At 52.3% G+C, this 23925-nt stretch overlaps 7 protein-coding genes across 7 annotated transcripts; 2 read left to right on the top strand and 5 right to left on the bottom strand.

Moving 5' to 3' along the window:
- Positions 1-2634: 2634 nt before the first annotated feature.
- On the bottom strand, positions 2635-3639 carry MRS44_016974 (uncharacterized protein; the record flags this gene model as incomplete). Its single annotated transcript, XM_065617511.1, has 1 exon — positions 2635-3639. One exon carries the CDS (start codon positions 3637-3639, stop codon positions 2635-2637), a length of 1005 nt encoding a protein of 334 aa, XP_065473583.1.
- A 454-nt stretch (positions 3640-4093) lies between these two features.
- MRS44_016973 (uncharacterized protein) lies at positions 4094-4729 on the top strand (the record flags this gene model as incomplete). The annotated part of the gene is made up of 1 exon (XM_065617510.1): positions 4094-4729. One exon carries the CDS (start codon positions 4094-4096, stop codon positions 4727-4729), a length of 636 nt encoding a protein of 211 aa, XP_065473582.1.
- Positions 4730-5335: 606 nt separating this feature from the next.
- MRS44_016972 (uncharacterized protein) lies at positions 5336-7434 on the bottom strand (the record flags this gene model as incomplete). The annotated part of the gene is made up of 4 exons (XM_065617509.1): positions 5336-5620; positions 5920-6432; positions 6751-7037; positions 7152-7434. 4 exons carry the CDS (start codon positions 7432-7434, stop codon positions 5336-5338), a joined length of 1368 nt encoding a protein of 455 aa, XP_065473581.1.
- A 638-nt stretch (positions 7435-8072) lies between these two features.
- On the top strand, positions 8073-9173 carry MRS44_016971 (uncharacterized protein; the record flags this gene model as incomplete). Its single annotated transcript, XM_065617508.1, has 5 exons — positions 8073-8135; positions 8240-8344; positions 8403-8745; positions 8799-9080; positions 9133-9173. 5 exons carry the CDS (start codon positions 8073-8075, stop codon positions 9171-9173), a joined length of 834 nt encoding a protein of 277 aa, XP_065473580.1.
- Positions 9174-9455: 282 nt separating this feature from the next.
- MRS44_016970 (uncharacterized protein) lies at positions 9456-10623 on the bottom strand (the record flags this gene model as incomplete). Its single annotated transcript, XM_046271478.1, has 3 exons — positions 9456-9845; positions 9906-10104; positions 10196-10623. The coding sequence occupies 3 exons, from the start codon at positions 10621-10623 to the stop codon at positions 9456-9458; spliced, it is 1017 nt and encodes a 338-aa protein (XP_046127248.1).
- Positions 10624-10928: 305 nt separating this feature from the next.
- On the bottom strand, positions 10929-19301 carry MRS44_016969 (uncharacterized protein; the record flags this gene model as incomplete). The annotated part of the gene is made up of 9 exons (XM_065617507.1): positions 10929-11585; positions 11640-12191; positions 12423-13486; positions 13546-13855; positions 13919-14903; positions 14950-15149; positions 15198-15803; positions 16474-17676; positions 19002-19301. 9 exons carry the CDS (start codon positions 19299-19301, stop codon positions 10929-10931), a joined length of 5877 nt encoding a protein of 1958 aa, XP_065473579.1.
- Positions 19302-21055: 1754 nt separating this feature from the next.
- MRS44_016968 (uncharacterized protein) lies at positions 21056-23392 on the bottom strand (the record flags this gene model as incomplete). Its single annotated transcript, XM_065617506.1, has 3 exons — positions 21056-22937; positions 22988-23301; positions 23360-23392. The coding sequence occupies 3 exons, from the start codon at positions 23390-23392 to the stop codon at positions 21056-21058; spliced, it is 2229 nt and encodes a 742-aa protein (XP_065473578.1).
- Positions 23393-23925: the final 533 nt, after the last annotated feature.

Genomic DNA, 23925 nt, shown 5'->3' with positions numbered 1-23925 from the left:
CGGCATTTGCGTGCGCGGAGGCCTCAACAGCTGAAAAGGACCCCTGTAGCTAGGCACAGTTTGTGAGGCCAATAGGGCTGCTGAGTGATGGGGTGTGCCGCTGCACCAGGTCAATCACAGGGTTCTGTTGTGTTGGGAGTGGAAAGTGCAAAGCCAAGCAGGTGAGGGGAGGCAAGAGCAGGCTGGCACGATTTGACCTTGTGTGTGCATGGCTGGTTGTCAGATCACGCCGGGCGGGTAGCTTACCCTGGATCCATCCACAAGAGGATTGCCGGACGAAAAATATGCAAACAAACAAACAAGCACGAATGAATGAAATTGATTCCGCCCAGGAAGACCGACCTCATAGGGCCAAGTATGCTAGGCTATTTACAGTTCCAAGCTCTTCTACTCGTGTCTCCCAGAAGAAGTCCCGCAGTTACGAGTCGTAAATGCGGGCTCACCCGTTATCTTGGCGTCGATGCCCACAATTGGCCGCCTCTCCACACCTTTGATGTGGGGGCAGGGAGCGTTATGGATGTGTTGCTAATTCAGGAGGCAGACCACAGAGAAGGCGTGAAGCTGTTGGGAGGCAGGCAACGGCTGATGGTGAGAAAAGAGTACAATGGCATGCTTCATGCTTCGTGAAGGGCGCTTACTCCTAGCCATATCCGTGACAAGAGCATGATCCTTCAAGGTCATTGGACAAGTATGCACCAGCACAGCCAGCCTACGGGCACCGTGTTATTCACCCGCAAAGAACCTGAGAATTGGCTCCGCAGCACTCCGTACGTGGACAGTGCACCCCACCTCATAATGCCCTCTACCATGTGGTAGAAGGGCCTGGCCAGGCGTCGAGACTCCGGGCTGACCACTTTTCTATTTTTAAGCGCCTGCTGGGGTGCCGAAATCAGAGGGGCCGCCTAGGTGTCGTTGATCTGACAGGTCTGAGCTGGTGAGCGGTTCCTTGCCTTATAGCCCTTGTAACCGACCCTCAGCTACCCCCTGCGCGAGTGCTTCTAGCAGGGTGCGACAGCCTTATCGTATTTATTGTGTCCACCGTGGTCAGGGCCCGCCCACCCCAGACCGCGTCCAGGCAGAAGGTCCAGAAGTCGTTGGTCGTACGCAACTGATCTGAAGCAGCAATGCCTTGTGGTCACGCAAATGGGCTTGCCCTGACTCTCCAGATGCGTTGATCGCTACCCTGCCTAACCGCTGACACTACATATGCGAACTGAGCCTCGTCTTCTTTCCGCTACGATGCAATGGGGAGCCTGAGAGCGCCAAGAGCGGCATCGTGATCCGTCTTATCTTTGTCTTGACCCTTGCGCTGCCACTGTAAGCATGCCGATCCCTGGGGCCCGGCTGACAAGAGATGATTTGCCCTCGTTGTGGGGGCCAACAGCGACAATGTTCGTGTAACTATGGTTCGCTGAAGGAAAGCGCTGAGGAGAGAGGGGATCCGTCAACAGGTACCACGGTGGATGCCTAACGAGGCTATGGCGTGGCGGAGTCGCGCTTGGCTTCCTGCCGAGGACACAAACGCGCTTTGTGCATTTCGTATGATCGGTCCATCAAAGCCCTTGTGTCCCCACAAAACACGAGACGGCCTATTGGATAAGCCTCAAGGCCTCTAATCAATTAGAGTATGCTAAAAGAGGCATTCGAGTGTGCGAATTTGTTGCGTACGTACGGTACTGGCAGCAACTGTTACTAAAGAGAGGGTGCTTGCGAAGTGGGGCATCACATTCAGAGCGCTTCCACCGTTGAATGCCATTTTGGCTAGAGGACAGAGTACTCAAAGTAGCTCACTTCCCTTTACGTGATAGAAGAAGAAGGAAGGCCATGGAACCCTTGCGCCGCTACTTTCCGCATCTGATTTGCGGGCTTAGAGGTCGGTGCATGTGGCGACCAATGAGGGGTTGGTCGATAAGAGCAGCGGCCGATACGGACGGTGGTCGGCTCGGCGGATATAGGCGGTCGATACGGCGTGTCGTGTCGGTCGGAGTGTGTAAACAGAAGGATACGGAAAAACAGACCGATACGGACCCAGGCCGACCCCACGCCCGCCGACCTTGCGCCACCGTTGTATCGGTCGGGCTCCACATCGGCCGTTGCATGTACCGACCTCGAAAGAGCCGATATGAAGCTCGACCGATACAGCGATGGCACATGGTCGGTGCGCGTGGGACTGGCCTGGGTCCGTATCGGTCTGTTTTTCCGTATCCTTCTGTTTACACACTCCGACAGATACGCCATCACGTATCGGCCGCCAATACCCGCCGTATCGACCCCCGCCGTACTGACCCCCGCCGTATCGGCCGCTGCTCCTATCGGCCAACCCCGCATCGGTCACGTAGCGGAAGTCATGCAGCACATCAACACACGCTCGTCTGCGGTCTTAGAAACGAGACCCTTGCAACCAAGCTGTGGGCGCAGGTATTAATTCACTAGAACGGTTTAACGCGCGATACCTTTTCGCTTAGCTCGTCGAAATGCCCGACAGTGTCAGTCAAGTTTCCAACATGTTTTCTCAGCCCTATATCTACTGTTCTCCTTGAAACCTCAGAAGTCCACAAGCAGCCATGCAGTGCACAAAGTTATGTCTTGTTGAAAAATCTGATGTAGAGCCATCACATTTGGCAGGACGTAGGGTCAGGTATCGCTGATGAATGCCAGAAGGCTGAATAGCATATCCGTATTAACGCGGCATCCCTCACCCGGTTGAAGGGAGCGGCGAAAGCCGTTCCATAGCCATGTAGCCACGTCTCCCTGGCTCATACCCTTGAAGTTCTGTTGCGCGATGAGAATATATGCCTCGGAGCAAAGCATTGTGGACTCGCTGTAAGCTTTTTCTTGGTAGTAGGCTTCCATTGCTGGTTCGAGCAATGCAGGCATTAGGAGTGGGGTCTCCTGACTCGGAACGAGAGCCATTCGATTTATTGTGTCGGCAGTTAGTTGTGCACCCGATGAGGGATCACTGGAGCAGCAGGGTGTTGTTGGGGCCGATATCTGGTCTGGTATTACTGTTTCAGGTAGCAGACTTCCGGCCTCAGCGACAGCTTGGTAGCTTGCAGCTGTGGAAGTAAGCTCGGGTGCAGAGCGTGGGCTTGATGTTGAGGCAGATCCTATAGCCAGCAGAGGTCCGGTGACAGGTTCAGATGACTGAGCTATAGAGATAACCGCCTGAAGACTTTCAGCTGGTGGAAAAATGAGGGCGTTGACTTCCGATCCAGGTTGGCCATCGGAGGCCAGGGGATCTGTGGAAGCCGGGGCGGGCATTTTCCCAGCTCCGAGGTCATCTGTATCAGAGACAACATTGGATGGCTGATAGGCTTTGCCATGAGTGCCGGCAAGAGGTGGCGATGATGTGCCACCCTGACTTTGAGGCTGTTGCAGCAGCGGCGTGCGACAATCTGCCCTATTTTGATCATTCTGATAGCGGCGGTATCGCGTCAATGCCGCCTGAAGAGCCTCGATCTGATCTCTGAGGCTCGAAATAGTTTGTTCTGCTTTGCCGAGTTTTTCTTCTAGCGTTGCGATATAGTCTTTCCGACGAGCACGATGCCGACGCTGATTATTGCGGACCCGCTCCCGTGTGTGCTGAGCTGAAACCCGTTTGGTCTTGGGTCGTGGTGTCGAAGGTGGTCCCGGAGGCATGATGAGTCGCTACCTATCGTCGATATGTCACCGATGGGATCCCATTTTTATGCCCGTCTCAAAACGGTGACATATCGATTTCGGGTCCTCATACATGTACGACCGGCCGTACAAATAAGATCACGTGATATATCATACGGCCGGTCGTACAAATAAGATCCGTTATGTAAGCCCGCCAAAGTGCGTGAGTGAGAGATCCTCTCCTTCATCTAATGAAGCAGCTGTGATGCATCAAATTGAACATAGTGAGTGATTCAGTAGGGATGTAGCTATTCAATGAATAATATATCATCTATTGGCGTTAGCTACAGCGCATCAGGCTGCCCAAGGCCGTGAAGCACACAACGGCGATCACGACGATATAAGTGAATCACCTCAACGCATGAAATATATAAGGCAGGGACTTCTCTACCGAAAGATGCTCTCTATTCTCATATACAATACTATCATCAAGATGTCTAACAATCAACAACACCAGCGCCAGCGCCAGAACCCGCCTAATATCCCTATCTTCGTCGATAATACTGCAACAGGGGCTGGGCTTACTTTGGACCAGAACAACCGCTTTGTTCTACAGCCGATCGAAAACAACCAGCAGGCACAGGCTGTAGGGCGCTACAATCACAATGCGGTGCCGCCATTCGCGGTTCAGACTTGGCGGCTTGCAAATACCTCGCCAACGGATGTCACGTCAGCTGCTGTGTATTATGCAGCGAACCCCGGTGCCTATTCAACAGCCTCTAGGACATATTTTCCTCCTCAAGGGCAACCAATTGTCATAGATACGTTGGCATGGGGATACGAGGCTGCGGGACAATGGCATGTTGCGTACCTCGAAGACTCTTTGGGTCAGCGGCAACAGCGGACTGTCCCTGATGTATGTCCATTGTGGACTCATAATATCCTTCGGTCTCTTGATATGGTATATCGCCATGAGGAGGTAACGTACACAGGCCTCTCGTGGCCAACGCCTGCTATAGGCATGACTATGAGCCTGCCAGCTATCCGGGCAGTGGAGCGGTCAGGGATCTATATCCAGAATATTGACCGGAATGGGTATGTGACATGGGTTTGGCAGGGCACACAGTAGATAATTCAAAGGCCATTTTATGGTGTTATTGCCCTAACGTGACTTATCATATATATAAGTGATGACCAAGCCCACTTTGCACTACATCTACACTCAGCCATAGCTCTATTTAATCAAGCCATTAGGTCACCATAATTATACTCGGAGATTAGCATTTTCTTTGTCTTCATAGTGATATATATGAATTACGTGCTATATTATTCCTTCAAATGTTAATGGGGGGGTTTCCCATTTTGATACCATCTCTCTTGTACTTCGAGATCTTCCTCAGCGGCATTCCATATTCCCTGCATACCTCGCCGCCCCGAGAAAGGCTGCTGTGCCATCTCTATCCCTACATTATGCTCAACTCGCTCGTTCTCAGCCTTATCCCAGTCTAGATAACTCATCTGCTCCTCCTTGGTCCACTCTCTAATACTTCTTCCCTCCTTGCAATGTCTCCCCATCTGCTTATAGTCAAGGCACCAGTCATATTCCGCTCTGCTATAGCGCATTGGCAGCCCCATAGCCTTCCGATATAGTTGATTGGTCTTTGGGGCTCCCCGACGTAACGTAGCATACCAGGCCGCTCGTGATTCTTTATATCTTTGATAGATAGCGCGGGGGTCACCAGCTCGCAACACAGGCGCCTCCGTAGTAGCTGCCGGCGTAGCTGCCGGGGGGGATAAGACCCGGATTGTTGTATGTGTTGTTGTATGTGTGGTTGTAATAGTCTCGGAGACAATAGAGGCTCCTGACGGGGACCCAGGCGATACTGAGCGGGTTATAGAGCGACTGGATGTATGCGTTGTCGTGTGCGTTGTCGTCGTAGCTTGAAGGGGGGGGGCTGATTCCTGAGGAGGAGGTTCGAGTAGATGGTCGTAGCGCAACGGGCACACTTTGGCGTTCATCCTATGGCCAGTCTGATGACATTTTGAACACTGTGGCGGCGCCCTAGGTTGTGATGCTCTCTCAATGGCCTCAAACGCAGATGGCTCACGCTGCGTGCTTGACGGTGGCAATGTCGAACTGGCTGCCAGGCGATCAAATAACCTGCGAGGCTCAATAATAAGCTCGGGGGTTCCTGAGCGCTGGAGGCGCCAATGTGAATGGAAGTGATGTAGCTGAAGGGGCTGACCTTCTACCAATAAAGGCCGAAGGCTATGAGCACAAGGTAGTCCAAGAGTCATCGTGAAGACCCCTGTACACACGGGAAGCTCCTTTAGTAACCGTGCCCGTTGAGCATCAACCTTCCGCAGGGCCTCATGTGATACCCAGCCGCGGATATTACCAAATAATACCCCAGAGATATCAAGAGGTATAGTAATCTCCTGCCTGGCCTGATTGGCCTGAAGTTCAGAAAGCTGATTCGATAGAACAAGCTTAATGATCCTCCAGGCATCAAAGAGATCAATCTTGTTGTGCTTCATGTGGCTCTTGATAAGTTGATGGATGCCCTCGGCCCGTGATGTAACAAATTGCCCCAAGTGAAGGTATCGGTGAACCCAGGCCTTGATGAACCTCTCCTTGTGAGGGTCTAGCCAGGTCTCCATAATATAGCTCATCTCTTCAACGTACAGGGGAAGATAACGCTTCTTCCACTTCTCAAGCCTCTCGTTATAGATATCCTCAGTGGCTGAATCAACGATCTCGTGCCACATATCATAGAAATCCTTCCATTCTTCTTGCCATTGAGTATTGCTTTTATCTCGAGCAAAGGCGGGCTGACAATGTGTCAAGATAGCCTTATTAATATGCCATAGACATAAGATCAAGGCTGACTCAGGGAAGCAAGAAGAAGAGGAGATAGCATTCATGCAAGCAAGGCAGCGATCCGTGAGTATCACAGAAGGGAGAGCTACTCCATGAAGCTGATACATATACCGCAACTGTTCAAGGACCCAGGTAAAGTCATCTTTTTCTTCGCCGCTGAGGAAGGCAAATGCAATACAGAAGGATCGTTGACAAGCATCAACACCAACTATATCAAGAAGGGGCATCTTATACTTATTGGTCTTATACGTACAGTCCAAGAGAAGCACCTCAGGGTATAGTTTGAGGTATCCCAGTGACTGTGGGTGTGCAAATAATACTGCCACGACCCTGCCACTCTCGTCGAGCCGGATTTTGTTCCAGAAGCCGTCGCCGTCGAGCTGCTCAGCAAGGGCGTGTATGCTGCTTTGACCCCGAGCAAGCTCTCGCTTACTCTGCGCAATAGAGTTATAGATATCCTGCTGCGTGGCGAGTGTATCAGAGGTCATATGTAAATATGACCTAATCTCGCTTGGCTTAACGCCAGAGATGGCCATTTGGCGGACTGTTGATTTATCTGACTGTGATAGTTGGCGATGTACTGGATGTGCCACTGGGGTAGAGCTTGGGCTGTGATTATGACGATGAAAGCGAGGATCAGGGCGATGCCGTAGATGCCATTGAGTCCTACATAGGCTCTCTTTCGCCGTGACAGAGAAGAGGCATCCTATACGGCGTGATGCGGTATTCCGTAACCGTTTCCCACCAGCTGGAGGGGTTCCTGCACGATCACATATGAAGGTAACGTGAAGTCTCCCATTCGCAGTCTTTGAAGACCTCTGGGAGATAAAGGCATAGCCTCGTGGCGCTGCCCAAGCGTTGATTGCTGCGGTCAGCTCCTCGCGTGAGCTAAATTGTGCTTCAGGAGGAAGAGCATCATCGGGGAAGCCGTGAGAGTCGTCAATTGCAACCATTGTAGCAGGGAAAAGCCAAGGCAACTAGAATTAATACCATAGAAGCTATCAATCGTCTTGTACGAGGGCCAAAATGCGGTGTGTGGCCCCCTTGCAATGTGGCCACATGTGCCTCTTACATAACGGATCTTATTTGTACGACCGGCCGTATGATATATCACGTGATCTTATTTGTACGGCCGGTCGTACATGTATGAGGACCCATCGATTTCGCGTATTAGTCAGCATTTACAGGTCTCTCCCTGCGAACTGTCTCAAACACCCCGTGATTGGACGCCACGGGTCAAGGCCTACTTGGGCAGAGTCCATGATTTCCATCAGACCATCATGTACGTCAGACTGGTGCCTAGGCGCAAAGGTGGACGGATATGTTTGATTTATTAGCATATGAGATATTCTCAACGGTGACATATCGATGCGCTCCTATCGATGCGCTCCCATCGATGCGCTCCCAAGAACTATATAATATCTGGATGGATTTGCGAACGAAATAGGCCCATCACCCCACCACAACGCATTCATCCAACACCATCCTTACCCTGGCCTCACCAATTTACTACTGGCAATGGAGTCTAACGAGATATATGACCAAGTTAATAGGCGATACGGCTCAATCACGAAGAGCAGCACCGGTCAGTATGAGCAAACCGTTGCGAAAGCGTTTGGGTACACAGAAGAAGAGCTCGCTGGCATCCCCGAGGGTGCGAACCTGGGCTTGAGCTGTGGCAACCCAATTGCACTCGCGAGGCTGAGAGAGGCGCGTCTATCCATGTCCCGCGTCGTTTCGTTTTGTTGACTGTCAAAGGGCGAAACCGTTGTTGATCTTGGGTTTGGCGCTGGCTTCGATGTCTTCACGGCTGCAAAGAGAGTCGGTCCTACAGGCAAGGCCATCGGAGTGGACATGAACAAGGTGAGAAAGTCCTTGCCATCCGGATCGAGTCTAGCATCCATTTAATAATGCACAATAGAATATGGTCGACAAGGCCAATGCCAACAAAGCTCACGCCAATGCCTCGAACGTTCAGTTCATCGAAAGCGCCATCACCTCTATCCCGCTACCCGACAACACTGCTAACTGTATCATCAGCAATTGTGTCATCAACCTTGTCCCTGAAGCGGAGAAACAGCTTGCATTCAACGAGATGTTCCGACTGCTCAACCCCGGCGGGCGGGTTGCCATCAGCGACATACTGGCGCGCAAGGAGTTTACCGAGGAGATGAAGAAGAGCATTGCTCTATACGTCGAGTGCATCGCTGGAGCTAGCCAGGTCAGCGATTATGAGGCCTTTCTCAAGAATGCAGGTTTTAACGGTAAGCCGAATCGTCCCATTAGAGTATGATGGAGCCTAATTGGTCTTTGCCAGATGTTCTCATCGTGGACAGCAAGAATGACTTGAATGTGTACTGTACCGCCGCCGAGGCCAAGACATCGTGTTGTGGGATAAACACTGTCGAAGAGGAAGAGGAGGCACCATCTTGCTGCAGTTCAAAGACGAAAGAGAATTGCTGCAAGCCGGGGGAAAAGGAGCCATGCTGCGGAGCTGACTCGTCCACGTGTGCTTGCCAGAACCAGCCGAGTTCGATGGCAAGTGAAGCCGAGACACTGGCTGCTCGACTAGGGATCACAGACTTTAACGAATGGGCAGGTAAGTACACCGGACGCTTGGTCTGATTGAGCCGCCAACTAAACCTTCCCAGGCTCCTTCCAGGTGTATGCTGTCAAACCCGCGGCGAACTGAGAGTGATCGGCCTGTAAAATGAGAGTTTAAAGAGCCTGCTCAATTAAACACAATCTGGCTGTAGCATATGCAAAGTCAGCTGCTGGATTATATTGTGAGGAAGCAGCTTGCCACGGCTGCCGGCGGGGATTTAGTACTATCTTTTCAACTGTATCCTGATCCATTACTGTACCAAGGGCAGGTCGTAGTTTAATAAACTACATTAAAATAGACCAGTGCACACCGGATCGATTGGCTCGAACAATATGCAACTGGTCTGTAGAAATCTCTATATCATGCAGCCTACTTTCCCACTTCCCCTTTTGTCTCCTTGGCTCTGCGCTCCTCGCGCTCACTGAATCGATCCCCAAACAAGTCAAAGTGGGGTCTCATGACGATGGTATACTTCACAAGCTCTTCCATGCAATCAACAAGGCGGTCGCGGTTTGAGCTGGCGAGCATACGGCTGCCCTCAGGCTCAGATGTGAACTGCGTGTATGCCTTTGGCACCGAGCTCTGGTTGGGAATGGCAAACATGCGCATCCACCGTCCTAGTATCCGAAGCGAGTTGACAGCGTTGAAAGACTGTGATCCTCCGCTGACTTGGGCAATGGCCAGGGTTCTTCCTTGAGTAGGGCGCACTGAGCCGGAGGATAATGGAATCCAGTCAATCTGCTGCTTGAAGATGCCCGTCTGTGATGTGGATTAGGTTGATGTTTCTGTACACATTTAATCACAGTTGAGGGGGCTTACCAAGTTGCCATGCTGCTCAGGGCTGATCCATACATGCCCGTCGCTCCACTTGCTCAATTCCCGCAGTTCTTGTACTTTAGGATGGCAGTGCTGGACGTCGTCCTTCTGGGGCAGGCCAGCAGGGTCGAAGACTCGGACATCACAGCCGAGGCGGAAAAGAATGCGCGCGGCTTCGTAGGCCAGCAGACGGGAATATGATCTGGGGATGGTGAGTAAGACTGGTAATATCCGAGCTAAAATGGATGGCAAAAGATCAAATGATGACATCCGTCTTTGTCCATAGCACTCACCGACTTCTAAGACTACCGTACAGAACCAGAATGCGGAGGCGATCGAGCCCTCTGTCCAAGATCTCGGACTGCACCATCTTGATCGCTGTGCTCAGCTCCAATTCCGAGATCCAGTCATCGGTGGAAGGACTGCCGTTAAAAAGAAAAGGGCGATATTGCTCTCGGATTCCGACGTCATCTTTGTCGGAGCCAATGGCGAGGGATTGATAGCTGTAGGCGGGATCGGCAGCAAGCCTAATTGCTGCCCTCCCAGCGTGGGAGTTGTTCAAATCTCCGTGTCCGTTCATCGCGAGGCCGAGGTTCTGGGTCTGCTTTGCTGAGATGCTACCAGAGAAATATCGATGAACAAGAAGCCCGTGGAAAGGCGCGCTTGCGTGGAGGTTGCCTGTGAAAGTGCGAACTCGGAGGGTGTGGCGGAGAAGGCTCATTTTTGATGCCGACTTTCCAGGCCAGAAGTAGTAGTAGGTTTTATTACGCCCGGGAGAACTAATCTCATAGGGCCGTTAGATACGCTAAGCCATTTACACTTCCGTCGTGTTAATCCTAACCACAAAAGAAAGCCCAACTTCTCTCTCCGATTCTTTTGTTCCAGCCTCGCTTGACTCTATTTGACAGGCCTGCTTGAAGGCCGGTTTCTCCAAGTGTTCAGCATCCTATCTTCAGCAGCTGAAGCATGGTCTGTCAACCTGAGGCTGTTAGATGTTAGTATCTCCTGGATTCGATGATTAGTATGTTATATCCCTCGATTCGCTCCCAGTCTTCCCGTCTCCGTTGCAAACTTGACCGTCGCCCGCACCGCCTGTAGGTTAGGTGCCCATTTCTGCCCATCCGACGTCGACTTGCCCCCCAGAAAGAACGAGAGATTTCCCATCATGTTTTGTCTAACTTGTCGCATGCCTTCACGCTCTGCCTCCCACCTTGTGCACCGGAACAGAAAATGTTCCATCGTCTCGGCTGCTTGTCCACAGTCACACATGTCAGACTCCACCGCGCCTATCCTGTACAGGTAACTGTTGATCCTCGCCATTCCCGTACGGAGCTGCGAGAGCACGTCTGCTTCTCCTCTCTTTAGTCCATCGTATAGCGCTTCCGTGTGTTTGCCTGGCAGAGCTTTGTCGATCCTCTTGGAGTAGCCGCCTACTCTGTCGGGCAGTGTCCGTTGCTGCCGCAGTTGCGACCTCGCCAATCTGGTCCGGGTGGAGCGAGCCTGGTATGGTAACGACTCCGGTGTGCGCTCTGCCGCGGTTGCTCTTCGGGCTTGCCTCTTCGCCATGTGGCCCATGGCAAATTCATCGCTTCGGGACGGTATCCACATCATCTTGACCCTGTTGTTTGCTTTTCCCAGTCGTTCGATGTGATCATAGATCTGCCGAATGGTGCCCTGACCTGACTGCTATCGTGGTCGTGTAATCGCCTTTAGGGATGACTGGCTGCTCGATAATACCGTGAGCTCTTGGCATTGAAGTCCGTCGGGCATACATCGAAGTGCCATTGCTATCGCCTCCAGCTCGGCCGTGTATGGGTTCTGGTCGTCTCGCGAACCGAGAGTGACCGAGTACCTGGCGACTACCTTATCTGCCCGGCCAGGCGATTTGTGGCAGATGACGCCTCCCATGCCTACTAGTCCTCCCCTGTCGGAAGCACTAGTCGCGATGACAATATCGTCGGCACTGTCGGCCGCTGCTACCGCCGCTTCCCGATCAGTCTCGCACTCCAGCAACACGCGGCCGTGCCACGGTGGTACCGCATAGGCTTGGATCGTTTCCATTCGCTCGATTCCGCTCTCGGCATGTGCAAGTGCCAGTCTCTTCATCGGCGAGATATACCTTCGGCTCACTGACACTTTTAATGTTGCCAGCGGGTGTGTCTTTGGCAGAGTCCGGACGTTGATGTATAGTCTCGTGCCGGCCTGAGCATGTCGCTCGCATACCGTCTGGATGCTGGCCTCCGCTTCAGCCACTGCCGTCGACACCGTTCGAAAGGCGCCCGTGATCGCCTATGCCCCTACTTTCTGTGCCCTATTGAGCCAGGTTAGTTCTCTTTCTCCGCGTGCATGCGACCACACGACAGAAGCGTAGTCCATGGCCGGAGCAACGGTGGCGACGAAGAGCTATCTGGCAGTATGCGGTGGAAGCATCTTGAGTCTCCTCAGACACATAGCTGCCGAGAGACCTTTGGAAGCGGCCTCGGCTATATATTGCTTGAACCTGAGCTCCGTGTCCATAACCACTCCCAAGATCTTGATCTTCTGCTTCGGCTTGACTTCCTCTCCCTTGATCATGAACGGTGCATCACTGGTGCGTTCAGCGACGCGTGTGAAGTGGATGATAGCCGTCTTGTCGCATTCAAACGTCGCTCCACTGCGTCTCTCCCACGCTAGTGCTCGGTCAATGATGGCCTGTATGCCGTCCCTGTTCGCCTCCGCCGTCGGCCCTGTGACCCAGGCTGAGTAGTCGTCGACGAACGCGATCGAGCCGCCTTTCGAGTCGATCCTGCTCTGCACTAGGTCTGCGTTGAAGAAGAGGAAGAGCACAGGCGACAGTGGCGACCCTTGCGGAAGGCCGGCCTGTGGCAGCTCCCGTCGCTCAGAAGTGTAGCCGTTCACCACGATGGTGGCCGTGCGGTTCGAGCAAAACGCATCTATCCACTTCACAAGCCCCTTAGGGATGCCTCTTGCTTCGAGTCTTTGCAGCAATCTGTCCTTGAACACTCCGTTGTAGGCACCCTTGACGTCGAAGCTAACCATACTGACCACTTTGCGGTTCCGCCATGCTTTGTAGACCTGTTCCTGGAAGAGCAGCAGTGCCTGCTCTGCCGACCGCCGTTTTCTCGCCCCAAAATGGTTTGTGGGTAAGAGTCCGAACCTCTCGACGACGTACGAAATTCTGTCAGCTACTACTGCTTCGAGGATCTTGCCCAGCGTCGACAAAAGCGAGATCGGCCTCCATGCCTTTGCGATCCTATAGTTTCCCTTGTCCGGTTTCTTGAGCGGAATGATCTTGGCGCTCCTCCACTGGTCCGGTAGTTGTCCTTCGCCCAGTGAAGTGTGGAACAGATGCATAACGCGCTCCTTCACCACCGGCCACAGCTGTTTCCACACCATCGCCGGCAGTCCGTCTTCCCGGGCGCTTTCCACGCCTTGGCTTCCATGATCTTCTCCTCCACTTCCTCCATCGCTAAGTTCGGCATGGCCACTTCTCTCCGCCGCGGTCGCGGGTCTTCGTCTTCTATGGTTGCCGGCAGCGGTGGGAAGAATGCACTGAGCAATTCTTCCGCCTGCTCGGCCTTGTCCTGCGTCGTCGTCCCGTCCGCTCTTTTCAATGGGGGAATCTTATCACTGGCCATCCCACCTCCGGGTTTGAGGTACGTGGCGGCTTGCCAGATGTTAGTCCCGTCTGCGAGGAAATCATCCCAATGGGCCTTCTTCTGCCTTTTGATGGTGTCGTGATACTCCTTGGCTGCTTCCTTGGCTCTGTTTTCTAGGTTGTCGATTCGGTGGCCTACACGGCGCTGGGACCTCGCCAGGTTCCTCCAGAACGTATACGCCTTTCGAAGCCTCGTAAGATCTGTTGTCCACCATCTCTTCGCGTACGGTGATGGTTTAGCCCGTGGAACCAGTTCGTGGATCGCATCGAGAACCACCTCCATCAGCCTGTCCGTCTATGCCTGAACTCCGCCGTCCCATGGGAGTGGTGCCAGCTTGCCCTTCACCCTCTCCCTGACCGCATTCCACGGTGCGTTCTTAAAAAGTAATCTTGGCTCAACCGTCCTTTCAGGCGTCGTGAGGTCAAACTCTGTTCGGATTGCCCTGTGATCTAACCCATGTTCGGTCGGGTGGATGCCGCAGTGGACCACTTCTTCTGCCAACTCGGACGATATAAGCATCAAGTCGATCGTACTCTCGCAGTTTGGCCCTTCCCAAGTCTTCGTCCCTCGCGGGAGAAGACTGAGTAGGCCATGCTCGTCCATGAGGTCGATGATCGGGCCCGCCTCGCCTTGCCTCCTGCCTGTCACCTCGTCGCCTCCCCAGAGTTGGTCATATCGATTAAAGTCGCCGGCCAGAACGACATCCATTCTTTTGCCGGTGCCGTTGCGGAAGTCCATTATCGTCATGTGCAGTTGTCTCACGGCCGTGCGTAAAGCATTCTCGTCCCTCCCTTCCACGTACACAGATACCACCAAGACTTCCCGGTCAGGCAACCGGAGTATTGCTCCGGTTAGGTCAGCCGAGGGTATCGGCACCTGTTCCGCTTCTAGGTCACTGCGGATCCAGAGCATGCTGCGAACCGCCCATTGCATCTCATGTCTCTTTGTCGGTAGGAATCTCGTCCAGTTTCTGTGATTGTTCGGTACTATCACCAACGCTCCATCAATGCTCAAAGCGTATGGTTCAGCTACCGCCAGCACCGCATAGTCCCGCAAGTCTCTGTCGTTCATCATGCTCAGCTGTACCACATCCCTCTTCCGCACGTTGAGCTGGAAGATTTTCAGATTAGTGCACATCACCATATAGTCGCCGCACTCGGCAGTGTCGACTGAACGACTCGTGCGGCCCTCTGCATAGAACGCACTTCGGCTCGACGGCCTGGCATTCTCCGTGGCGATATCCCGCCTCCGCACATTTACCGCATCGCTGCGCTTTCTTGCAGGTAAACGCCTTATGACCAGTTTCCCAGCAGTTGTAACATTGGGCTGGGCCTTGACGCCGCTCGAAGATGTTGGTACTAGCTGACTCTCCGGCAAGATAGAAGTACCTCTCCTCCAGTAGACGTCGCGCATCACCCGCCTTCGTAACGTAGATCACCATCGAACCGTACATTTTCCCATTCTCCTTATCACTGAGCCAGTGCATCTTAGCGATCGTCACCTCATTCTCCTTTCCTAGTGCCTCCGCCGCACCTGGCAGCACGTTGCCGGATAGATCCAGCACCGCAGTCCTGTTTGCGCCGTCAACCTTAACCGGGTACAGTTAGTCCCTGAGGACTCTTGCGCCCTTGACCACCGTCTTCTCTGCCACCTCCCTGACAAGCAGCATCTCTGCTTCATCCCGGCAGATCACCTTGATGCGGTCTGCGTTCCTCGCGTCTTTCACCACGGCTGCGCACCGCCAGCTCTGTTGGCCTTCTCTGGCCCGCACCTTCTCTTCGATCGCTTGACGAACTTCTCCAACTTGCGCCTTGCCTCTGTCCTCTTCGCTGACCCGCGAGGTGTCGATGGTGCAGAACAAGGTATCCGTGAACGAGGATGGGGTCGTGCGCATGGACGACAGTGTGTGGACATTGCTTGGCTGGCTCGTAGGCGGGGTGCGGGCTACGTCCGCATACGATGGCTGTGGGCTCGTCTGAGCACTGCTGGAGATGCTGTCGGCCATCGTGTTTAGCTGTTCCTTCACCTGTTTCATTTCTTCTTTCACTTGCTTCAACTCCTCTGCCGTCTGGGGTTGTGTTCTCCCTAGCTCTTTCATAACTTGCTCTCGCATCTGCTCAAGGTCTCTTGCAGCCTGTTCACGCATGGCTTTGAGCTGCCTGGTGGCTTGTTCGTGCGAGCGTCTGAGCTCGTCCGCCTTCTTCAATTCCTCGGCTGCCTGGGCCTTAATCGTCTGGATTTCCTGCTGGAGTTAGCGTATCATCTCCAGCTGTTCGCTCATCATCCGCGTTGCCGTTCACTGGTTCTCCATCAACGCGTCCCAGAGCCTCTCTAGCATCTTCCTCTGTTCACTCATCAAATGGGTCGACGTCTCCTGGAGCATCGCTCGGAACATGATCTGCATGGGCGACGCGTGGTTGCCCGTCGCGCCTTCCGTCATCTGCGAATCTCTGGCCCCGTCGGCCAATCCAGTCTCGCCTTCATTTTCACCATCCCGCGGCTGTTGTGGCCCGTTCCTCCTCACTGTATCATTCCTCTTCTCAATCGCCTGTAGCCTTTCCTGTAGTTTTGCAGTCGGCTTCACGGGTCTCGAGGACCGACGCGCCACGGTGATTGAATCTCCACCTCGCACCAGGATCTCGTCAGCAGTCGCGTCCATTTCGCGACACCACGCCCACGGTCGCACCGACCTCTACGTCCCTCAAAAAGATTGTAAAGATTGTAAAGATTGTAAAGATTGTAAAGATTCCCCGCTGCTAGTCCACGGTACATATCTCGTGCTGACATCCAATTAGGCCCAGGGGTGCAGTGTACGGGGCGGTGCATAGTTCTCCACCACAGGGTACACACTTGGGTACCTGCGTCTGGCACTCACTGTGATGGTGGCCTTCGACGGCGCATCTCGCACATACCCGATTCTTGCTGCACGAGAAGGCCTTGTGGCCAAGCTCCTGGCAGTTGTAGCATTGTATCGGTCCGGTTCTCCGCTCAAACGCGCTGGTATATGCCGATTCACCCGCTGCAAGGAAGTAGCGTTCCTGTAGGAGTCTCCTGGCATCGCTGTTTTTGGTGAGGTATACCACCATAGATCCGTACGCCTTTACGCTGTCTTTTCGACTCAACCAGGCCATCTTGGCAATCTGGACTTCATTCTCCTGGCCCAAAGCTTCCATTGCTCCTGGAAGGACCTTGCCTTCCTGGTCGAGGACGGCCGCACGGTTGATGTTGTCAACTTTGACTGGGTACAGTTGGTCTCGGAGGACTCTCGCACCTGGAGCCTTCTTGACCTCAATAATGGTCTTGATCTTCTTCAGTTCTTCCTCATTCCTACCGATGACCCTCAGGCGGTTGGTATTTCGTCCATCTCTGGTCACTGCAACACATCGCCAACTAGGTTGGCCGCTAGACGTTCGCATTTCCTGTTCAATGGTTCTGCGAAGCACTGCCGGCGTAGCGTCTCCGATATGATCCTCGGGCACACTGGATGTGTCTACTGTGCAGAACACCGGTTCCGGGGTTGCCGATCGAACCGTGGATGGAGTTTGAGTGGTAATACTGGTAGGCGTCATCCTGGCAGCATCCGCATATGATTGACTAGGCGATCGTGCTGCATGAGCCTCGCTCACGGTACCCAGCTGCAGTCGGGTACGCTCCAGCTCGCTGCAAACCTGAGCAAGCTGCTCTCGCACCTGCGACAATTCCTGTGCCATCCGGGCCGTGGTCCTAGCGACTTCCTCAGTCATACGGTCGCTAAGCTTGGTGAACTCGAGCTGGAACTCTGTTTTCATGATTTCAATTTTCTTATTGAAGTCTTGTTCCAGGAGTTGTTTCAGGCCCTGAATCGCGTCGGTCATACTGTCGGCCGTCTTAGGCGTGGTCCTTTTCCTGGGTCGATTGTTGCTCGGCACCCCCTCGCTGCTCTCCTCCTCCTGCCATTCCATATCACATTCTTGTTGCTCTGATTGCATTGCCCTCGTCGTTCTCGCTCTTTTACGCAGGGGACGATGATGTCCCCCGCCCGGAACGTCCGATTCGCGTCCCATGACGATGATGACGTCTGAAGCGGGGTTCGCAGCACCAGACATCCGCCAAAGGCTTGGGTCTCCGCCAATTGGCTACAAGGTATTCCAAAAGATATAAAGATCCGGATAGAAAATAGATAAACAACAGGTTGTTTTTGTCGAACCCGGTTACTGTGTCAATGTGCACGGACAGAAAGTGGAGAATCTAAGGGTGGTTTTTCGGCAAAAGGCCGGGGAATTTCGTGGTCGTCCAGGTTTGCACGGACGAAAAGTCGATAATGCGGCGCGATTTGGATCAACATTAGTACGGAGGCAGCTTTCAAAAGTTTTCGGCCAAGCTAATGAACGCCACATCCTTGAACCCTGTGACTACTTTCTGATACTTCACGCTGGGATTGACTACAGTAGGGTCTCTTCCTAATTCCCCTATAGCTTCAGGGGTTATAGGGGAAGGTTATTTTTTAATTACTGACTAGAGCCTGCTATCTTCTGGCCTCATTTAGTGGGTTAAGTGAACTTGATGTACCTCTTGTATTTACTACTAGTGTGGCGTCGACATTGCTTTTTCTTGGCCGAAGACTTTTGAAAGCTGCCTCCGTACAGTAGTAGTAGGATAGGATGCTGAACACTTGGAGAAATTGGCCTTCAAGCAGGCCTGTCAGGGCATCTACATCAGATTGGACCAGTCATTCAAAGTGAAATACCGGTATTTGTTTGCTTTTGACCAATCTGAGTAAACTATCCCTTCAATTGTCGAGGAGCTCCGGAGAGTACCCCGCCCCACACTGCCCCTGTCAACAAGGAGGTACATAAGGGGAACCACACGATGCGTCATTAATCAATACCACCTAAATCCTCATACAAACCATTCTTAATTAGATAATGACTTCCCAATCGATGCCTTCATCACTACCTACAGAGGCAGTCAATCCAGGGGCTTCAATCAGGGCAGCCAAGGTCAAGAAGCTCAAGGAGGCCGTTGGCGCCGGTCAGTGGTAATAAAAGGAGGCGCCAGACAGTTTGGGGATGTAAGCAGTGTGATGTAGCAATTTGTAACTCGAGAGATTGCTGGTACTTCTACCATAGGCTAAAATAGGTGGGGGAGCTAGGTACCTTTGATCCGATGCATTTTTATTGGCTGCCCCCCTTGCCGTGACCCGACCGGAGCTCCTCGACAATTGAAGGGATGCATAATAGAAGAAGAAGGATAACTATCTAAGGATCGTAACCGCGACGCCTCAAAGCAGGCTCGCGCAGAGTATACGTGAAAAGAAACCATTGCCCATATTATTCATCATCAGTTTTTGTCATGATCAATACCCGTGACGCTTGCAGTTATCTCCGTGCCGACGGGTGCCCTTGGGACACCGGCACTCGCCATGTTTGTTCGGCTTTAAGTCTCCCTTGCATTTGCATACCCCCATCACCAACTCCTTGTCCCGGTCCTTACAAACGCACTTATGAGGATCGTGACGATCCGGCCTCTGGTCCTTGGGGCAGCGGCATATCTTGTGTTCTGGATCGAATTCTTTGCCCTGGTCCTTACAGATGCACTTGTGCTTATCCATAGGATCAGGGTCGGCGTCCTTGCCGCAACGGGGGCGGTGGTGCTTGTCATCTCTGGCCTCGACGTCGTGAAGGTCGGCTTCGGGGTTGGGAAGTGCAGCGACGGAGCTCAGGGCAAGAAGTGCGCCCAGGAGAAAGTGTTTGAGAAGCATGGTGACTGAGGGGTGGATTCTTTAATAGGGTCAACTTGGTTATGTAGAAGAGAAGTAGGAGTTTCTTGTATAACGGCCAAGATGAAGAGTGCGAAAGGGAAGGTGCCGGTATCTCAGTCAGAGAGGGTTCGACATAGAGAATGGAGAACGATGAGATAGAGAGAGAATGCTTCTAATATATGCGTCTCAGCTGGCCCTCATTGAGAGCGCCATTCTCCCTTCCCCGTGAGTTGAGCTTGGGTTCTGCATCTATCTTTAGAATCACCCTCTGCCTCGGAAGCCAATCTTTGGAAAATTAGGTTAGTATTTGACAACACCTCACCTCCTCGGGCATGCTACTACTGTACACAGTCGTGGTGGTCATTCGTTCAATTACACCAAAACTGGTCCGTGCACGTTGCTGGGTTGTCCGTGCACATGTCGCGACTTCTTGTATTTCGTTAAATTACCACAATTCTGGCCCGTGCACGCGTCGCGTCTCTAGACCTCCCTACTTTTCTACTGCTCTACTTCCGCTACGCCTATTATTTTTATACTGCTCCTCCCTTTTCTCTCTTGTCTCACCTCACCTACTGTACCAATTACCACTGGTAATGGCACCCAATACCATTTTTTCTGGCCCGTGCACCCTTCTTTCGATCTTAGGTTTTGGGTCCGAATACAAGAATACTCGGCCCGTGCGCCTTCCCCGGCTTCCATGGCTTAAGGTACTAATTCCCTGTCGCGGCAAATAACTAGGAAGCGGCTTGATCGGCTCGATTTTAAAATGGAAGAGAACATACTACATGATGACCCTACAAGGCGATGATCAAATTCAACCCGGTCTAGATGCCTGCTGTTTCTCCGGGAAAAACAGAAGCTAAAAATGGCCTTGGTTTGAATCATCGCTCACATTCGTAGTATTGCTTCAGTGCCGTTTAGCCCGTTCCCAAAGCTTTCAAGGCATGGCTCTGCCGTGGAGTGGGCGCTAGGGTCACTGAAGGGATGGATAACAGAGGTTATTCCTCCGAGGAAAAAGAAAACAGCCTTGGTCCACGGCCGTTTTCGGTTTTGATGCAAACCCTGTCGAAAGCCCAAAAAACGGCTTGCTTGACCGGCTGCAGCCATAAAAGCCCCTCAGCACAGACTGACTACACAGGGCTTGACGGCGGGCAGCTGACCACGTAGCGGTGGAAGCACAGGGCCTTCGGGCGTTCAGTGGCACTTGTGACAGACTGACAAGTGCAGGCGAGCAACTCAAAAGCGCTCGGAGAGTCACTTAGCGGTGCGAGAGCAGAATTGCAGCATGGCAGTGAGGGGGTCCGCATGGGCAATCATTGGCTGTCGTATGTTTCCGTGACATGCTTACCCCACACACCATGTCAGCATCAAGTCGCCGTTAGGCAGCGGCCCGCTCCGCGAAGATCGCTGGGACCCGTCCAGCTGACCTGTATTATCGATTCCCCTCAAAGCAAACCTCCTGCTGCATTGCAGGTGTTGCCTGTAACCGAGCTTCCTGTCTCGCCTCATTATGAATACCGATGAGTTGTTTCGTGTACTGCGGCAGCCAAGGCGGATAAAGCCGGCAAGATGCGGCATTTTCTCAACTCACATTGCCCCAGGTGGGGAAATCTCTACATCTATCTACCGACACCCAAGGTAGATAGATGTAGATGCTTAGTCATAAAACGGAATGTAGATAGATAGAGGTAGGCTACATGTAGATATAGATAGATGCTTCTATCTACCACTCTAAATACGATATGCACTAGCCACTAAGTAACTACCCCGGCCACTTCGCCACTCGTCTCCTTCAGCAGCCCGTCATATCCTTCTAGAAGTCCTGCCTTCAGCCATGACCTAACCGTTTGGGTAACTGCAATTGTGCTCGCGTCCAAACGAGTCCGCTGAGGAGAGACCATACTACCAGCGGAGGAAAATGCTCTCTCACATTCGGCAGCCATTGCAGGGACTGATAAGACGTCAATCGCCATTTTCGCTACACGAGGATACTCAAACCGCTTGGCAGACCAGTATTCAAGCGGATTATCGTGCTTTGAAAATGTGTCCTGCTTTGTAGATTGCCACCTTTCGAACTCATCGGCGACCGATTCTTCTTCGGAGTTCGGATACGACATAAGCTCGTCTTGGAATGAGTCAAAGGGATTGTACTCCCGTGCCCTCACGGCTACAGGAAGATTGCTGTCAGCGATCTCCCACTGGGCGGGAAGATCCCTATACTCTTCCTCCCAAAGCGTTTGGATGAGATGTCGGGCCTTGTCAATCCAACCCTCCCTTCCGCTGTACGCCCTTGTCAAGAACGCCCATTGTATTCCGGGATGAAGAACAGTAGCTGCGTAATAAATCGGTGTTTCATCGAGCTTGGTGTAATATTTATTAAGTTTGGCCCACGCAGAGTTGATACAGGCAGAAAGGTAGCTGGACTCTGGCCGATCCGCCGACTCTGTCTTGGCCCTCTCTAATGTTGATAAGAGGAACTCGTATGCAATGGCGACCTGCCAAGCCATACCGTACTGTGCTTCCGCACCTCCTTTTCGAAGCCGAACTTGACAGTCACCTTCAAGCCTCAAAAGGCAAGAATTGAACATGGCGAGAATGTTGCTGAACCAATTCAGAGCTTCCCAATCTGCATCAGTAAGGAGATTGTCCTCCTCAAGACATGAAGGAAGCGAGCTTCGCGATTTTTCGACTTTGGATCGAGATCGGACCAACTTCCTGTTCGATTGGATCGTGATATCCACAAGTTCTTCAAGGTAGCGACGGAGCTTAATTGCACGTTCAATCATATAATATTGCGATAGCCAGCGTGTGCAGTTGTCAAGAACGACATCAAGCGTGCCGGGGTAGTTCTTGTCAGGGTCATCGTCTTGTAGTCTGCGCAAGATGACTGTTGCCTTGTTCGATCGATTGATCCAGACGACAAGGTTGTGTAATTTTCCAACCGGCCCTCTTTTTGTCCACTCGTCAAAGTCGTCCGGGTCAAGGTCTTCGAGAGCTTGGGTATCGTGGACGAAAAGCATAGCCGTAGCGACAAGGTGAAGGACATGTCCAAAGCAGCGAATCCTCCTGGCTGCAGGCTCCTGCCACTCGAACTTGCGCCCTAATTCCTCCACAGCCTTATCGTTGTTCGAAGCATTGTCAAGAACAAAATATCCAAGTTTGTTGTGTTGTACAAGCTCGAATTCTTCTAGTACCTCCGTGACCGCTGCGCAGATATTTTCCCCGGTGTGGGCCATGGCGAGGTTTGGGAGGCCTAGCAGGATTTTTCGAGGCTGGAAAGTTTCGTCGTCGAGAAAGAAAGCATTGATGGAAAAGAAAGAATGCCTGTTCCGAGAGGTCCAGCCATCGAATGCAATGTGGACCTTGCTAGGGCTCCGTAGCAAAGTATCAGTAACGTGGGCTTTGTAAGTGTTGAACTCATGAATAACCTTGGCCCGAATTGTTTTGTGAGTAAGGTTTGCTGAAGTCTCACGGACCAACGGATTGAGATAGTCAAAGAGTTCATGGAGCCCCACGTGCTCTGAGAGGCGAAAAGACAGGTTTGCGTCCATAATCCACTGAATAAGCAGGCGCTGGAATGTTGCTTTGTCAAATCGAGCAACCAGCTCGTCGTGAAAGTCATCCCTTTTCCGCTTCCTGGAGGTAAACTCATGGAGGTTGCATTGATTTAAAGGTCTCTCCAATACGTAGCGCTTTGCTTTTGATGGATCTGGATGGAAGACACTGTGTGCTTTGCTGAGGTGATTTTCAATGTTCCGGGTATTCGACGCGACATAGGCTTTTGGTTTGTGGACCTTCCGTTGGGTGCAATGGCAGCAAAGCCAACTGGATGGGCCCCGTTCGGTGGTGGCAGTTTTGGCTTGAACATTGTAACCATGAGCCCAAAACCATCCAGTGGCTTGTCCAGTTCGAGTTGAGAGATTCCAATGGCCACGGACGATTTGAGAAACTGTACTCCAGTCTTTGACGGCAATTGAGGTGCTGAGGGACGACGATGAATCTAGTTTTGGTAGATCTGGCTGACTGGATAACTCTGAGCAATTATTTGCGTCAGTTACCGATTGACTGAACAAGTCGCTTGGAGTTGACATTGTGGCAGATGCTCTATACTGAGAGTCGACTGTATGGTATGCCACTTGACATTTGAAAAGGGGGAGCTGTATCAAGAGATTGACCAAAATTTGCGATGAGCTTGAGGGAAAGGGGGAAGGGAAATGATCTGACAGGGGGTGTTGGTAGTAGTAAGGTGGGGGTACCGGTACCTTGCTTTGGAAGGGAATTGCGCACTAAAAAAAGTCCCTCTACTTTCCGTCTTCATCTTGGCGTCTATCTACATTTCGCCTACATATCCGATGGTAAGATAGATAGATAGATGACCCACATGGCCCCCTGGTAGATAGATAGATGTAGATCTACATCTATCTACATCTACATTTCGTCTACATTGGTAGATAGATTCCCCACCCTGCATTGCCCAAAAGTCATTGAACCATTGCTGCCTGAAACACAAACCTGCGATAACGCCAAAGCAGTCATGCACTTTCCCAGCCGTATTGCACATTGCCTTTGTCGAGCTGAGGTGGCTAGCTGCAAGTTTGCAGGAGCATCTCATCAACTGCCGTAC

This window comes from Fusarium solani (genome assembly GCF_023522795.1).
Source record: "Fusarium solani strain SB1 chromosome Unknown bctg00000013, whole genome shotgun sequence".
Classification (NCBI taxonomy): domain Eukaryota; kingdom Fungi; phylum Ascomycota; class Sordariomycetes; order Hypocreales; family Nectriaceae; genus Fusarium; species Fusarium solani.
Note: the sequence above shows the minus strand (reverse complement) of the source record. Positions and strands in the feature narration are given on the sequence as shown.